This window comes from Porites lutea, chromosome 3, assembly GCF_958299795.1.
Source record: "Porites lutea chromosome 3, jaPorLute2.1, whole genome shotgun sequence".
Classification (NCBI taxonomy): domain Eukaryota; kingdom Metazoa; phylum Cnidaria; class Anthozoa; order Scleractinia; family Poritidae; genus Porites; species Porites lutea.
Window position 1 is genome coordinate 14175748 of NC_133203.1, and position 16737 is coordinate 14192484.

Genomic DNA, 16737 nt, shown 5'->3' on the forward strand with positions numbered 1-16737 from the left:
TAGCTGTAGAGATGAACTAATTTGTATTCAACTTTGGGCTTGGTAAGCCGCATAATTAACTGACTAACGCTAACGGCGCGTGAATTGACAAGACCATAAGCGCATCAAGCGCTGAGATTTCAATAGTTAGTCGTTTCCTCGAGATGGAACGGAGAAAACGCTTTTGTAATGGTGAGTCAAAATTGAAATAGAGAGTTTTCAGCTCCACTCTGTGTATGTGTGTGTGTGTGTGTTTTGTTATATATCCGATTTTTAGCGCTAAACAAGAAGACATGTGTTGCCAGGCGATCGCACCTCTTATTCCTGTTTTTATAAATAGACTTTCCACTCATTAGGAACAAGAATGGGGTTTATTTAAAGGAACAGTATCCCGTTACTGCGCATGCACCAAACTTTGATTTTTGGACAGGATGTCGCGAAATCAAAAGATGCGAGGAGAGTAAGAGAATCTTGAAAAATCCGTTTGCATCGCGCTTGGCCGGGTTCAATACGACACTAAAACTTCTCAGGATTATAGATCAATGATATATTGTTCCTGTTAACTTTCGATTTGGGCAAAATCTGGATTTTTTGGTCCTTTTTTGGAGGACCAAAAGATTGGAAGCACTTTAATGCCGATTGAAGGCTTATTTCTTCTGCTAGCTTCCATACAAGCTCAGATAATTGTGAAAGGAATACGCAGAAATGAAACAGCAACAATAAAGACTGTAAGAAAGAAACCGTTGAGACATTGATGTGACTGAGGAGATCTTGTGGAGGAGAGCTTCGTGAAGCAGAATGTTTTGCAACGACGCGTCAGTAATCTTTTAAATGAATCTCCCTACGGCCGACAAAATCAAACAAACAGGCGCTACATGTTTTGAAAAACTATTGACATGAAATCATAATATCATTTTTGACTAACCTTTGTGACGATTCATAGCGTTGAGATTGCATTTTTATTTATGTCTTTCAAACGTTTGAGGCTAGAACGCGAGCAAATCAGGCAGATATTACTAGACTTGGAGCGATTGACCTCTGACACGAGTTTCAAATTAGAAAATATGTTTTTAAAGCGAGCGGAACGAGATTTTTGGGTCGCGAGGCGGCCCAGCTAGCGATAAAATCGCGATGAGTCTTCGAACCGCGAGCCAAATTTTTATATAAGACGAAAGACTTCTTCGAAAGTCTAAAATATTACTTGAGAATATAAACAACAAATCTCTGTTGGCGGTGCGGTCCGGAAGGAAATCTTGTCGAGTCAATTTGACAGTTCTATTATCTTTTGAAGAAAAAACAGATGACGCTCGCGCGTGCGCATAATCGAGACACTGTCCCTTTAAGAACCAAAAGAGCTAGCGTTTACCTTAGAACCACAAATAAGATAATTCACTTTATTGTTATACATTTATTGTGAACAGTCTTTCTCAAACATGTATTCATAACACCCAAGTTGATGACATTCGTCCCTTCTTAAAAAGTCCATATAGAGTAAATAGACTGTGCTAGCATCCATCTTACAAAGGCAAACTAAATATTTCATCCAAGTCTCTTTTAACTGCAAATTTAGTCTATTTTCCACTTCCTGCTGTGCAAGCTTCCATAATTTTTTCAAGTCTACTTTTCCTTTCACGTATTCAAAATATGTTGCCCACGCCTCCTGAGCATCCGTGATCAAGCAAGTGTGATGCAGTTGAGATAAATCATCCATTTTACAACCATCGCGGTGTTCATTCACTGCTACATAGATCAGACGATTCACTTCTCTAACAAATACATCTTGAAAAATCTCTCCTATTTTATTCCGTATGATGTGTACTCCCATTTCAACTTCATCAATTATGATCTGGTCTGATCCAACCATGATTTCAAATCTCGAGAATGATTTGCTTGGTAAGAAATGACCATTTTATGTGTTTTGAAACAATAGAAAAAACTGGCAGGTAAAAATAAACCATGATATCATCGTACCTGAATAAATATGACATCATCATGACCAAGTGGCTAGGGACATGATATCACTTTTCTATTTATAGATTATGATAGAAAACTCAACATTTTTTGATGACGTCAACGCTAGGAAATTCTGACGTCACTTGCTCCTTGCCAGCTAAAAATAAACTATGACATCATCCGATCTTAATGAGATGCATGACGTCATCTGCATTAATTTATACCACTCAAAAAGTTAATTAAATCCACAAAGAAAAGGAGTAACCGGTGCCTTATCCACTACTGTTGGCCACTTGTAATTCTGCGAAAGTTTGTGAATTCATCACCTGCAAACTCTTAACACAGGGTAAGATGTAAAGAAGTAAAAAAGGGGGAAAGCTCACTCACAGAGACATTGTTTCTTCATCACTTCTATACTCGGTACTTTCATCAGAACTCTCATCAAAACTGTCACTGGAACTGCAAACAGTACCCACAAAAAGTTAGATGTTCTTGCTTAATGCTATAATTATGTATCCTTGATTTAAATTTATTTCCCTTTGTTTTTGGGTGATTGAAAAAATGTATGTACACTGTGACAAATAAATAACTTTTTTCTTTATATACATTTAAGTAGACATAATAGGGCCAAGCCTTTCTTTCCTTTTGATGGTACTCTACAATTAATGTTACAAAAACAAAACACAGTTTGGGCAATGACAACAAGTTATATAAACTACAGCAAGTTTCATTGCTTGGCAAGGAAAAAATCCTTATGATAACATTTGAAGTCTTAAGCTATAGGGTATAGCCTGCTTTCAGATAGTGAAAGGGAGTTTAAGCAAATCGCTACGGCGACCTCTACTACGGCGGTCGTGGATGCGGTGTCCTGGGGAGAGTACGTCTCGTAGCTCGCCAAATCTCAAGCTCGGTTCTTGCTCACTTGCTTTCGCTTTAATTTATCAACAACAGAATTCAATGGTGGTCAGGTAAGAAAACGGCCAATTTAAAAATTTCGTTTGCCAAGAAGAATATTGATAGTAAACATCATCAGAGGGCGATTCGTACACAAAACAGAAAACTACAGATGAAGATCGGAGTAAGCTGCTAGTGATGTTTCTTCTTGTGTACCGCATTTAACAACAAATCAACAAATTCAGCGTTTTAGATTCTATTCTATTCTTGTTTAAACAACCTTCAGTGACATTTAGCTTTATTGCTAACAGTCGTGCTTACGGTTTTCGTCTAGCCTTTGTTTGTACTGGCGGATTTTCTGCGGCCCTGGCGCGGCAGAACTCATTGCACACTCGCTTGAGGATCGAAATCTCAAACTGAGAAAACGCAAGGAAAACGTAAACACTGGAAAACCAGAAGCCTCGAATACTTTCTTCATAAAGTGAAAAACAATCTATGATAGCTTTTAAAACCAGTGATCGTAAAAAATAGGAGAAGAGTCGACTTTTATACTCACGTAGTAGCGACTACGCCAGAAGACAGCTCTTCACGTCGTAGGATTTGGCGCTACGGAGAAAGGTCATTTCCAAGCATGCGCACTGCGTCATTTCGGGGCTTTTTTACTTCCGGCCGCCGTAGTAGAGGTCGCCGTAGCGATTTTCTTAAACTCCCTAATATCAAAACTGTGTAATAACAATGATTATAATAATAATAATAATAATAATAATAATAATAATAATAATAGTTATGATGTGAAAGTGATAAAAATTATAATGGATGATACTACTAATAATAACGATGGGAGAATATTCATATGTTAAGAGACAAGGAATGCAATGTAGGAACTGCAATGCTTTTTTCTAAGTGTGGGTGCTGCCCTTCTTTTCTTTTATTATAGCTGCCTGTAAAGCAACATAAAAATAATAATAAATATTGCAAACTTACCTATCAGAGCTTTCATCCATTTCCTGACATATTTCAAATGGATTACCCAGTACAGTAGCATATAATGGGTTCACTCTACTCACAGCTTTTAATAAAGTGGACTCATAAAGCTGATCTTCAATATTTGGTGCATCCTCAGTTTGTGTCACCAAAGATACATCCCTAGAATTTAGAAGCAAATTTACAGATTATAATGAAAAAAAGGCTAGATTAAAGAATACACAGCCCACTAAATAGTCCTGCTGTTGTCCAACGTAGGTGTACTTCAGGTTTAATCTAGATGAGCATAAGCTAAGCTAGGTAGTCCTGCAGTTGTCCAATGCAGGTGTAATTCAGGTTTCATCTAGATGGGCATAAGCTTAGATTACATTTAGAGTAACTTATTTAAGCTTAAATTTTGTTGAGAGATCATAAACTTCATAAGTAACTGTGTACATGTACATTATGACTACCATTTATGCACCATTCACCACGTGTATATAGCCTTATACCTTTCAGTTGCAATAGGAGACACGGACAGTCCAGACTTCCCTATTTCGACGGCCTCAGATCTTGCTGGTTTTGAAGTTGGCGCTGAATGGAAAACTGGAAAACTAATGACCTCTTGCCGAAAATTATTAACACTGCTTATTTCAGAAAGTCATGTAAATGAAATAAACAGAAACTTAGAAGGGGATGTACATCCTATTTTTTATCTTAATATTAAAGCAACGCTCACCTTTTCCTGCAGGTTTCTTCCTCTTGGCATCAGACTCAGAGCTTGTAACACTCATCTTATCATCATCTCCGCATTTGGCCAACAGAAACTCAGCAAATTCGTTGTTGCTTTTTGATTTGAAACCCAGTTCCGTTTTTACCTCGTTCCAAATAACGAATGTCGTTTCTTTAATAGAATGGCTTTATTTTTTTCGTCTTTACGAGGTCTGCTACACTTTGGAGGCAAACCTACAGACGACGCCATTTTCGATATAAGCAAAAATGGCCGCCCGCCGGGTGCACGCCCTCAAAGCACACTGGTTGAGAGGGACCCTTTAAGAACGATAATCTGCAAAATTCTGGTTGCTAAACGCCACAAACCTGATTGAAATGAAAGTTTAATACTCACGTTCTCGCCACGACGCCAAACAGACCAGTTTCACGTCGCCGACGGGAGCACGACGGCAATGTGGTGAGCAAGAGCATGCGCAGTGTTGCACAAATCATGACGTCACGTCCGGTTGAAGTTGCTGTCGCCCCGAAAACGTGTCCATCTTAAGTTCCCTGTTTTCGGGGCGACGGCAACTTCAACCGGACGTGACGTCATAATTTGTGCAATATTGCGCATGCTCTTGCTCAACACATTGCCGTCGGCGACGTGAAACTGGTCTGTTTGGCGTTGTGGCGAGGAACGTGAGTATTAAACCTTCATTTCAATCAGGTTTGTTGCGTTTAACAACCAGAATTTTGCAGATTATCGTTCTTAAATTGTCCTTGTTTTCTTTAAGTCACATTTCAAGCTCGATTTCCAAGCTCTGTTATCTAAACTTACATCTTTATAATGCTTCTATGTTTTGTGTCACAGAGTCAAGATCCAATCTGATCCAATATGGCAAACAGCAAACCGTAAGTGAGCTTTACATGGACAAAACTGTCCTACGAGCCAAATGAAAGTATCCAGACAAAAAGTAGGAACTCCGATATTTTTATTATGTGTTTTTAGCTCACTTTTTTCATTAGAGTATCGTATAAATGAGACGTATTGAAAATTGTTTAGAATACTGAAATAAAGTTGTTGTTGTTGTTATTGTTGTTGCATGCAAGCAAATAAGCATTAATTCTCTTAATTCTTTATGTGAAGCCATATTTTCCTCTTCGGTAGTCTTCCATGGCGCCGTCCTCCTAAGTTCACTGCGATCTTAATGTTCGAATTTTGGAGGGAAGCGACGGCTGCCTCTGTTCCAGGCTTGGTCTGCCAGTCCGGTCGCCGTCGCCCAGAAAAACATCTCTACCTTAAGTTCCCTAGTATGGCCGCCGGAAATCAACAAAAACATCTGGAGTTCACTTTTTCTATAAAAGCTCTTTCTTTCACTCGAGAACTAGCATAGGTGCGCATAAACATATCTTCTAATACTTGAAATGGTTATACTGCCGAAAATCAAGAGGAGAGACTTTTTTTGAACAAGAAAGCATTCCTATTTTGCTGTCACGCACTGTGAAAACTCGGAAGCAAAGAAAGCACCAGATGCGTGAAGTCAACACGATTCAACACACACACACACACACACACACACACACACGCACACACACACACACACACACAAAAAAAACAAGAAAAATTTATAAATTTGAACTACTTTTTATCCTTGTTATGATGACTTGTTCTTTGATTCTTGTCCTGTAGAAGTTAATAGGTAGTACCAATACTTTTTTGTACGATCTCAACAAATTTTCACCCTCTCTCTAAGGCTATTTTTACACGGGACCAGTTTGCTTCTATTAAAAATATTGCAAGCCATATGCCAGTGAAGCCACGACCTATGCGATCGATCCGGAATCAGTTCGAACACCCCAATGATTCCTTGCAATGAATAATGCTCTTATTCTCTTACATGAAATGTTTTCTTTCAAATATTAAATGTGAAACCTAGACGAGTACTGTAAGCTCATCTTTAATTCTGTCCGACTCCGTCCGCTGTTTTGAAAAGTTTTGATCACTGGGGCAATGTTTTGATTTGTTTGTTGATAAACACAAGCGCGCCTTCTCATTGGTTGAAAAGTGTCGCGTGACCAGTTGGCCCTGTCCTTAAATTTAGAGATATTCCGGACTGGTAACTCCTTCAAGTTGCGTGCGAAAGTTCACGGCGGTTGCCGGTTAACATTTGAAGAAATTGCGCATGATATGAAATGACGTAAGCCATTAGTAAGCCATCAGTAAAGAAAACATAGTGCGGTCATCCTACTGGTTGTTTTTATTCAAACTGCGGTGAGTTAGACGCATTTGAAACATTATGTCTAATTCGTTTTGGAAAGAAAACTGTTGGTACCTTTCTGAGGTATCGCCTGCAATTGTTATGATCTCTTATATTTGTACAGATATTGTCGTATCGAAAGCAGATTTTTGAAATATGGTCAGGAAACGAGTAGCGACCTTTCAAGTTTGAAACAACCAAGAAAGTTGAAAGTTCAGGACTTGTACGGTTAAAAATAACTATTTTTAAACATGGATTGATGGTTTTCGACTCAGGCACGTAGGGACAGCTGTGGTTTGAAACATGAGGAAAGAGGGTCAAAAAACCAAGGTTTCATCCACCGTTAACTGTTATGTTTTTCTGCTTTATCAACGCACGCTTTGTCGGGTTATTTAGTTTTAGTTATCTCCGGACCGAGTTGGCTTTCCCTTTTCGGCGCTGACTCTCTTTCCAGGTTTGTTCACTGTGCCCCTGATGAGAATGACAGACCTTCTGAGCAGACTTAAAGGTTTAAATTAACATCAGTCTATGTTCCTGTCTATATTAGTGAGCTCACTAGAACTTAATAACAGTGTAACATAGCTATTTATCAATTTGGTTCTCGTAACGTAGCTAAATGAGTATTTACCACATACTTAATGCCACGCATTCTTATTAAAACATTACTAACATATTTGTGGCTATTTTTCCCGCAGCTACATATAGTTTACGCTCAATGAACTAATGTGTGTTCATTGAACTACTGGTGTGGTTATTGATCTGTTGTGTACTTATTTGAACTGCTGTGTGGTTATTGAACTTACAAAAAGGAAAAACTATAGAGGGCCGTTCATCTTCTTATACTACTACATGAGAAATTTCTACAATTTGATTGGCTTAGAGCAGTGGTATTTCAGCTTAATTTGAAATACCTACATGTGAAAATTACAAACCTTTTACGGGTAGTAGTATAAACAAATAATAGCATAATTTGTACGTGATATTTGGCATAAATACCACTCGTAATATTTCAAAATTGTCTCCAATTTCACTCGCCTACCGGCTCGGGAAATTACGTATAACAATTTTGAAATATCACTCGTGGTATTTCTGCCAAATACCACCACTAATCATGCTATTACCTATACAAATTCAATTTTAACTCACTTAAAAACACAGGTGGCCCAAGTGTAATATCAGAGTTTGTATGGGAAAAAAAGAGTTTGAAACCTAGATGAAATAAATGAAGTAAAAACGATAAAACTTATCAATAAAGTGTAAATATTGTTACCTGGAGTCGTTGTCTTTGTTTTTACGAAGTTTCAGCGCGATTTGAGTACTTTTACATCATCTGACCTAACAGTGTAATAGTATGAGATAAATCCCTACGCACCCACCTCCGAGCAAGGTCGGCTTCTTTGTTTTCACTCGGCCAATGAACGAAGCAACAAAACAAAACAAAGAAGCCGACCTTGCTGGGAGGTGGGTGCGTAAAGATTTGTCTTAACAAAGTAATGTCACCCTCTCCCGGTGAGTTATTATTTGACGCTAGGCCCAGTCACCGCCGAGCGACAGAACGGTTGAAATGTTACACTTTTACTAGTCACGATTTTTGAATTGTAGTAGATCTTTTCGATCGAGTTATGCGATCCAGAAGCAATGTTTACCGGGACTTTGCAGGAAGGTGAACTTAAGGCATCACTTTGTGGATTCGGCGACGTAAAATATAAGTGTGTTTGTTTTTTTCGCGTGAAACTGAGCAGCTCTGAAGGTCGATCGAGCGATTCTGTCCTACCTTGTCTCATATTAATACACTGTCAGGTCAGATGATGTAAAAGTACTCAAATCTCGCTGAAACTTCGTAAAAACAAAGACAACGACTCCAGGTAACAATATTTACACTTTATTGATAACTTATCGCTTTTACTTCATTTATTTCATCTAAGTTTCAAACTCTATTTTTCCCATACAAACTCTTATATTACGCTTGGGCCACCTGTGTTAAAACCTCCCTCAAAATGAAGATTGCGTTTTATTAGATTGTGTGATGTTTACATTATGAAAGTGAGGCTGCAAACTTCAAGACGAGGCTGAAAGTAACTTCTACACACGTTTTCGATGTGAACGGTTTTTTGGCAAAACACGTTTAGTTAAACCAGTGTTTATGCAAACTGTGTTTAGTTAAACATGTTTGGTTGCTGTGAATGGGGTATTAGATAATAATGAAACTATCTGTTGGTGCAACCATCTACCCAAAGCATGTTCATCACCGCAAATCTCTTTGAAAATAATGAGAGCTTTCTCATAGTATTCTTTCGCTTCACTGTACTGGCCAAGGATTCCGTAAACAAATCCCAGGTTATTGTAGCCTTCTGCTACGGCGACATGGTGTTCACCGTATATCTCTTTTGTTATGATCAAAGCCTTTTCATGGTTTTCTTTAGCTTCACTGTACTGGCCAAGGTTTGTGTAAACAATTCCCAGGTTGCTGTAACTTGCTGCTACGTTACCATGCTTTTCACCGTAAATGTCTTTTGTGATGATCAGAGCCTTCTCATAGTATTCTTTAGCTTCACTGTACTGGCCAAGGTAACTGAAAACAACTCCCAGGTTGCCGTAACTTGCTGCTACGTTACCATGCTTTTCACCGTAAATGTCTTTTGTGATGATCAGAGCCTTCTCATAGTATTCTTTAGCTTCACTGTACTGGCCAAGGTTTCTGTAAACAGTTCCCAGGTTGTCGTAGCTTGCTGCTACGGCACCATGGTGTTCACCGTAAATCTCTTTTGTTATGATCAAAGCCTTCTCATAGTTTTCTTTAGCTTCACTGTACTGGCCAAGGTCACTGTAAACAACTCCCAGGTTGTTGTAACTTGCGGCTACGTGACCATGCTTTTCACCGTAAATCTCTTTTCCAATGATCAGAGCCTTCTCATGGTATTCTTTAGCTTCACTGTACTGGCCAAGGTTAAAGTAAACAGTTCCCAGGTTATTGTAGCTTGCTGCTACGTCACCATGGTGTTCACCGTAAATCTCTTTTCTTATGATCAGAGCCTTTTCATAGTATTCTTTAGCTTTACCGTACTTGCCAATGTGTCTGTAAACAGTTCCCAGGTTGTCGTAGCTTGCTGCTACGTCACCATGGTGTTCACCGCAAATCTCTTTTCCAATGATGAGAGCCTTCTCATAGTATTCTTTGGCTTCACTGTACTGGCCAAGGTTTCTGTAAACAATTCCCAGGTTATTGTAGCTTGCTGCTACGTCACCATGGTGTTCACCGTAAATCTCTTTTCTAATGATCAGAGCCTTCTCATAGTATTCTTTAGCTTCACTGTACTGGCCAAGGCCAACGTAAACGGCTCCCAGGTTGTTGTAGCTTGCTGCTACGTCACCATGGTGTTCACCGCAAATTGCTTTTCTAATGATCAGAGCCTTTTCATAGTATTCTTTAGCTTCACTGTACCGGCCAAGGTTACTGTAAACAATTCCCAGGTTATTGTAGCTTCCTGCTGCGTCGCTATGGTGTTCACCGTAAATCTCTTTTTGAATGATGAGAGCCTTTTCATGGTTTTCTTTAGCTTCACTGTACTGGCCAACGTCACTGTAAACATTTCCCAGATTATTGTAGCTTGCTGCTATGGCACCATGGTGTTCACCGTAAATCTCTTTTGTAATGACCAGAGCCTTCTCGTAGTGCTCTTTAGCTTTACTGTACTGACCAAGGTCTCTGTAAACAGTTCCTTGTATGGTGTACGTGTTCGCTCTTAACAATTTGTCTTCTTTGCAATCGTTAAGAAAACGCATAAAATTACAGATTGACGAATTAAAAAGATACGCATCCGACAGATTACTAAGGTTACAGCAAACGTCAGCGGTTAAGGAAAGCCACAAAACTAACTTTTTAGGGTTGATTGCATTCAGAAACATTTTTGATTCAGTAAAATCGGTGTTAACAATTACATGCAATTCTTTACAGTGACTCATGATTAAACGTAACTTAGCAAACACATGCCTACTTGAATGCAACAGATTTCTGTTTTTTGCTATTAAATATTGAAAGATTTCAATAACAATAGAAATGCACTGAATTCTATCTGTTGAATCAATTTTAGATGTTATAACTGCCTTGAGCACTTTATGAACGATGGTGTGCGTCCTTAAAAAGGCATAAGCGCCGTCTTTGTCTTGCAAACAAGAGAGTAAGGAAGCTTTAAAAAGTTTAGTTTTGATCAATTCTTCTGATTCCCCAGTGATACGTAATTTAACGAAGGCAACAGCAACCTCCATCGGAAGAGACTCAGGTGCGCAAAGAGAAAACAAATACAATACTTCTCGAAGAACGTCATCACTTTTTAAAGCTCTCATAATTGCCATTTGAATGGCAGTAGTTGTTGTTTCGGAATACGCTATGTTCTGGTTTGCAAGAAGTTTTTCTGTCGCTTCACGTTCGCCGTGGGAAAGTGCTTCCAAGTAGTCTTTCCAGTGGTAGTTCGGAGAACCACTGACCACAATGGTTTGTACATAAAAGGCAGCAGCTGCTAAAGCAAGTGGCTGATACTCAAGAACTTCAGCGACTTTTTCATCTTGGTTCTGATCCCGAATCTGAGATACCTGTCGTAATAGGTTCACTGCGTCATCGGGATTCATTCCTTTGCTTAGAGACTCATGATAAGTAAGTGGAGCATTGGAGGGTATTGAGCTGCTATCTTGAGTAGTTATTAGCACCTGACCGTGGCCCCATTCTTCACTGCCGGTCGGAGGTAGATCTCTACAAACCAGTGATAGGTCAACAACATTGTCTGCAATTATCAGCCAGTTGGAGAAATTCCTCGTCTTTGGATAAATGACTCGCTTCAGATACTGGATTTTTTCTCTTGGATTCCCCTTTGTAGAAGTCTCGAGATTGGTCAGGGTGTACTCTGTTATTCCCATGTGTCTAGCCAGGCTAAAATAGGAGTCTGAAAGTGAATCTAGGGTTTCTGCATTTAGGGTTGCAACAAACGTAAGACGGTCGTTTTTATGCAACCTCCTGCTGAAAATGTCCTGTCCCAGTTGTCGAGCTAACTGGCTTTTTCCGCAGCCTGGAATTCCTGATAGATAAATGGTGCTGATAGCTCCATTACTTTCGTTGTAAAGCTCGTCCAGTTTTTTCATGATTCTTGTGACATCACTTGATCGTTTGATGATTTTATGTGATGGCTTGAATGTCAGAGTACAGAAAGACTCGGCTTTAGAATTTATTTCCTGAGTAAGTGTTTCTACTTCTTCCTGTTTTGTCTGTAATGTTGCTTGGGTCGATTGTAATTCGGAGGTTAGATTTCTGTTCTCTTTTTCTTTGGTTTTCAACTCAGCTTTAAGATTATCAGCCTGCATTTTAAGGCTATTTACTTCAGCTGTTGGAAAGTCTGTCTGGTTTTTTATATCATCAACTTCATTTATTGGAAGCTTCAGTGAATTAAAAGCGGCTAAAACTCTCGCTACATAATTATGGAATTCAACATCAGTAAGTTCAACCTCGTTCAAGTGAGCGATATCATTTCGAACTTGTCTGAGATCGTCAACTTCTTTTCTGACTGCTGGACTAAGAGTATTGCCAATGCAATCCGAGTACAAAATAGCAAAAAACAGGCAACTGCAATCCCACTCCGCCGTGTTTCCCCTTTGTATTGTCGCTAAAAGTCGCGAATTCTTGTTGCGACTCTTTCGTGATTGTTTGTGGTAGAAATCGCGGCCATTTTGTGAAATATCTTTCCATTCCTTAAACGGAGTTGTCTTGTAGAGGAAATCCCACTCTTGTTTAAAGACTTTTCGAAGCCCTTGGGGAACTAAGTTGAAGGCAATGTAACATGCTCTAAAATAGTTTAATTGTACCAAAGTGTACTCCATGTTTGGGGTTTTTAGGATCTAGGAAAAATGTGCGAGAGAGGAAAAATCAGGTATCTCGATTATTTCAAAAAGTATTTCAAGTCAGGGATCGTTAATTTGTCAAAGCACAGCAACAGAAAAATCAGCATAAACTAATCGAGGATTAGCTTTTCTCTTTTATATCAAAACCTAAAGTATGCAGTTACAGTTTGTATGGAATAAATCGCAGCTTATTTCCACGCGAGCGAGCACATTTCCTTATTGCAACGCTTTCCTTCACGATCGTCGTGTTTCCCCGCAAGAGGCACTCGATGTAAAGCATATAACGCGGGGCTGATAGTAAAAACGGCCAATCAAAACTCGATACATTATTGTCACTTCTAGTTAATGTTATTATGGGCCGATGTGAGGTCGATGGGAGGGAGGGGAAATAAAAATAAAAATTAAAGCAAGAAAGGGCAAATAAATTTAATGTGGAGGAGCAGGAGGGAGAGTGGGGTGAGGAAAACATTATATCTTGTGCTAAAGAGAGCTAGTTTGCCTCTTCGCCGTCATTAATATGCACGATTTGCGCGCCAAGAGTCATGACTCTATAACGTCATCGGCGTTAATAAATCCTGCGCAAGTTCATGATATTCTTCCGCAAAAAAGGGGACTATTCGGTGCGCCCTAAACTGTACTGATTTCACTATTTTTATCTTATTTTATTAGCCTCGCCGAAGAAACAAAAAAAAACACGTAATTAAACTAAAAAAGGGGGTCGGCAGGGATGCCTAAACAGCTGAGGCCAATTGCAGCGGGCCCGTTTTTGTAATTTCCAGTATCATGCAGATAATAATCATTTTGGCCGTACACTTTCTGTTGGCCGGGCGTTATTTTGAGCTCTGCATCACAACGTCAAAGCTTGGTTAAAGCTTTACTCTTAACCCCTCCTCCTCCCCCTCCCCCTCACCTACCTTCCCTCCGCCCCTCAAGAGCACATCATGTCCAGCCCTGGCCCTGAAATCCAGAGTTTCTTCACTTCTTACTTAATACCACCCTTCTCAGAGGTGTGGAAGTGTGGAATAGTCTGACAAAGTAAGCCGGATGTTGTCGCGCTTTTCTCCCAGTCATGAACCCCTTGTCATTCTTCCCTTAGTTCCACACTTCTCAGAGGTGTGGAAATGTGGAATAGTCTAACAAAGTAAGGATATTGTCGCACATTTCCCCCACTCATGAACCCCTTGTCATTCTTTACTTAGTTCCACACTTCTCAGAGGTGTGGAAGTGTGGAATAGTCCGAAAGAGTAAGTTAGGATATTGTCGCACATTTCCCCCCAGTCATGAACGCCTTGTCCTTTTTCTCAACTTCTACGCCTCTGAGAAGTGTGGAACTAAGCAAAGAATAACAAAGGGTTCGTGACCAGGGGAAAAGTGTGACATTATCCTTACTTTGTCAGACTATTTCACACTTCCACACCTCTGAGAAGTGTAGAACTAAGTAAAGAATGACAGAGGGATCATGACTAGGGGAAAAGGGTGACATTATCCTGACTTTTTCAGACTTTTCCACACTTCTACACCCCTGAGAAGTGTGGAACTTGGGATGAGAAAGGAAAGTATGGTTATTTCGCACTTCCACACCTCAGAGAAGTGTAGAACTAAGGATGAAAAAGGAAAGTAGGTATCTTGTGGCCAGCGCTGGACATTATCTCTTTTACAAGGATGTATGTCTTTCTAAATCGCCTCGGTCTGTAAAAGAGACTAGAGGCTAGCCTTGACCTAGTGGCAGGTGCAAACATGCACACTTCAACTAATTGTGCACTGTGTAGTTAGTTCTGCGAAGATCTCGTAACGTCCAGTAATCGTTAGGTCAGCCCACGACAAACTAATCATCATGAGAGCTCATACACTTGATGTACATTGTATAATGCTGTTATTCGTTGGTTATAAAGCCCCGGGGGTTTTAGCCCTAATGGGGCATACATATTCTGGAATATTACAGCATTTATTTGCCATGATTTGCACTAGTGCAGTATTATAAGACTTGTAAAACGCGTTTTGTAGTAATGCCTTCCTGTATCATCAGTGTAAATTGATGTTTAAAATCAGCCTTGTTCGAAAACTTAACACAAGCATGCAAAGCTTCCTTGCATGACTGCATACCTCAGAACTACCAATAATTATTATTATTTTATCAATTTCATTTACTCTGTTTTTAATTTCTCCCTTCACTATTTATTCGAACTTCTTTGGATCACCAATCCAGAGTTTATAATGAGTTTACGATGAGTGCGGGCGGCTGGCTACCCAACAAATAAGGTGCTTCTTAATAATTACGACATATGAACTATTTTCTTGAATATTTACCTGTGCGTAGCATAAGCGTTTTCGGGCACGAACTTTGGCAAAACTAAATCGTTGGCCAAGCAAGTTTCGGATACGGTACTCTGAAACAGGAAGACAGAATCTTAAAGTATGAGTTTTTCGAAGTCACGGGATTTCATAGATTTTCATAATGTTTTATCTCCTTCCATATGTAGATCGCCAGAAACTGTTCATGTTTATAGACTATGCGTCAAACTCTTTGATATCTAATGTGGCTGCCGTTTACTCGTTTGACTCTTTTTATGAATCGATTTTTTAGGGGAGCCAGTCAATCACAGATTGAAACATGTCCTTATGTATTCTACCAGCACTGAAGGCTGCTAGAATTGGTAAGTTTATGGCAGTACTTGATCTTCGAGGGCGCATCTGAACGATCAGAGAGATAAACGCCACAGTAACTTTTTACCTCAAATCCTTGTCTTTACGTTTTTAAGAAATCTTTTCTGTTCTGTATTCTTATCGATATTCATGGACACTGAAGTGCAAAAAATTAAACTGCGATGTGAGCATCGCATGTAACATTTGATCAGTTCAGCGATAAATTCTCGCTTCCAAAATGCGAACTTGCGATTTCACAAAATTTACCGTCCCGTTGTCTGTTAGAGGCGTTCGAAGGGTGCCGTAAACTGGAATGCGATCAAATAAGAAATTTTAATGCTATAGAGCTTTGACTTATCGGGGAATTTTCAGCGAAATTGAAAGTGAAATTAACCTAGTTTTGGCTGACTGACTTGACTTCCTCGGGGTATGATGGAGGTATAGAGGGTGCTTTCTTGAATGAGGGTTTTTACTTGTTCGCACAGTTCAATAGAAACAGAATACTAGCACAAAACGGTCAATCACTGAAACACAACTTAGACTGCACATAAACTGCTAAATTCATGATACCGCTAGATCTCCGTGCACATCTAACAGACCTAACATGATCTAAACAATTATTGATCAGAAATAAAATCTAGTGTAAATTTGGCTTCAAAAGTACTTACGTTTTAAACACCTTTCCGTCGGCGGTCCTACCGTTTGTAATCGAGGCGTGGTCAGATGATTAGAGAAGTGCGAAAGTAAAGTGCGATGTCATCAAATCTCTGAAGCTGTACTGCTATGGCGTTGACTATAATCGAGGAACTTTCGGGGCAACTAAAAGTGAAATTAAATATGCTACCTTGCTACGGCTGACTGACTTATTATTTTATCAATTTTATTTATTCTGTTTTTAATTTCTCTCTTCATCATTTATTTGAACTTCTTGGGATCACCAATACAGAGTTTATAATGAGTTTATGATGAGCGCGGACGGCTGGCTACTCAACAAATAAGGTGCTTCTGTAATTACGACGTATGAACTATTTTCTTGAATATTTACCTGTGCGTAGCAAGCGTTTCCGTGCGAGCCCCTTGCACGAACTTTGCCTAAACGAAATCGTTGACCAAGCAGGTTACGGATACGGTACTCTGACAGTTCTGAAACAGGAAGACAGAGTGTTAAAATATAGGGTTTTGAAGTCACGGGATTTCATAGATTTTCATAATGTTTTATTTTTTTCTATACGTAAATCGCCGGAACTGTTCATGTTTAAAGAAGCTTATAAACTATGCGTCAAACTTCGAAGGTCCCTTTGATATCTAATGTGGCTGCCGTTTACTAGCTAGGGAAGCCAGTCAATCACAGATTGAAACATGTTCTAATGTATTCTACCAGCACTGAAGGCCGCTGAAATTGCTAAGTTCATGGGATCACTTGATCGTCGAGGCGCATCTGAATGATCAG

At 39.4% G+C, this 16737-nt stretch overlaps 1 protein-coding gene across 2 annotated transcripts; it reads right to left on the bottom strand.

Moving 5' to 3' along the window:
* Positions 1-8672: 8672 nt before the first annotated feature.
* On the bottom strand, positions 8673-16356 carry LOC140930562 (uncharacterized). Of its 2 annotated transcripts, none has more exons than XM_073380282.1 (2): positions 16333-16356; positions 8673-12641 (listed from the first exon to the last, which is right to left on the bottom strand). In XM_073380282.1, the coding sequence occupies exon 2, from the start codon at positions 12621-12623 to the stop codon at positions 8919-8921; it is 3705 nt and encodes a 1234-aa protein (XP_073236383.1). In that variant the 5' UTR covers positions 12624-12641; positions 16333-16356; the 3' UTR covers positions 8673-8918. The 2 variants fall into 2 exon arrangements, with proteins under 2 accessions (XP_073236383.1, XP_073236384.1); XM_073380283.1 differs by lacking the exon at positions 16333-16356 and adding an exon at positions 14952-14957.
* Positions 16357-16737: the final 381 nt, after the last annotated feature.

Excerpts from the sequence above, each read along its gene's own strand:
- LOC140930562 (XM_073380282.1), bottom strand. The coding sequence starts at position 12,623 with ATGGAGTACACTTTGGTACAATTAAACTATTTTAGAGCATGTTACATT.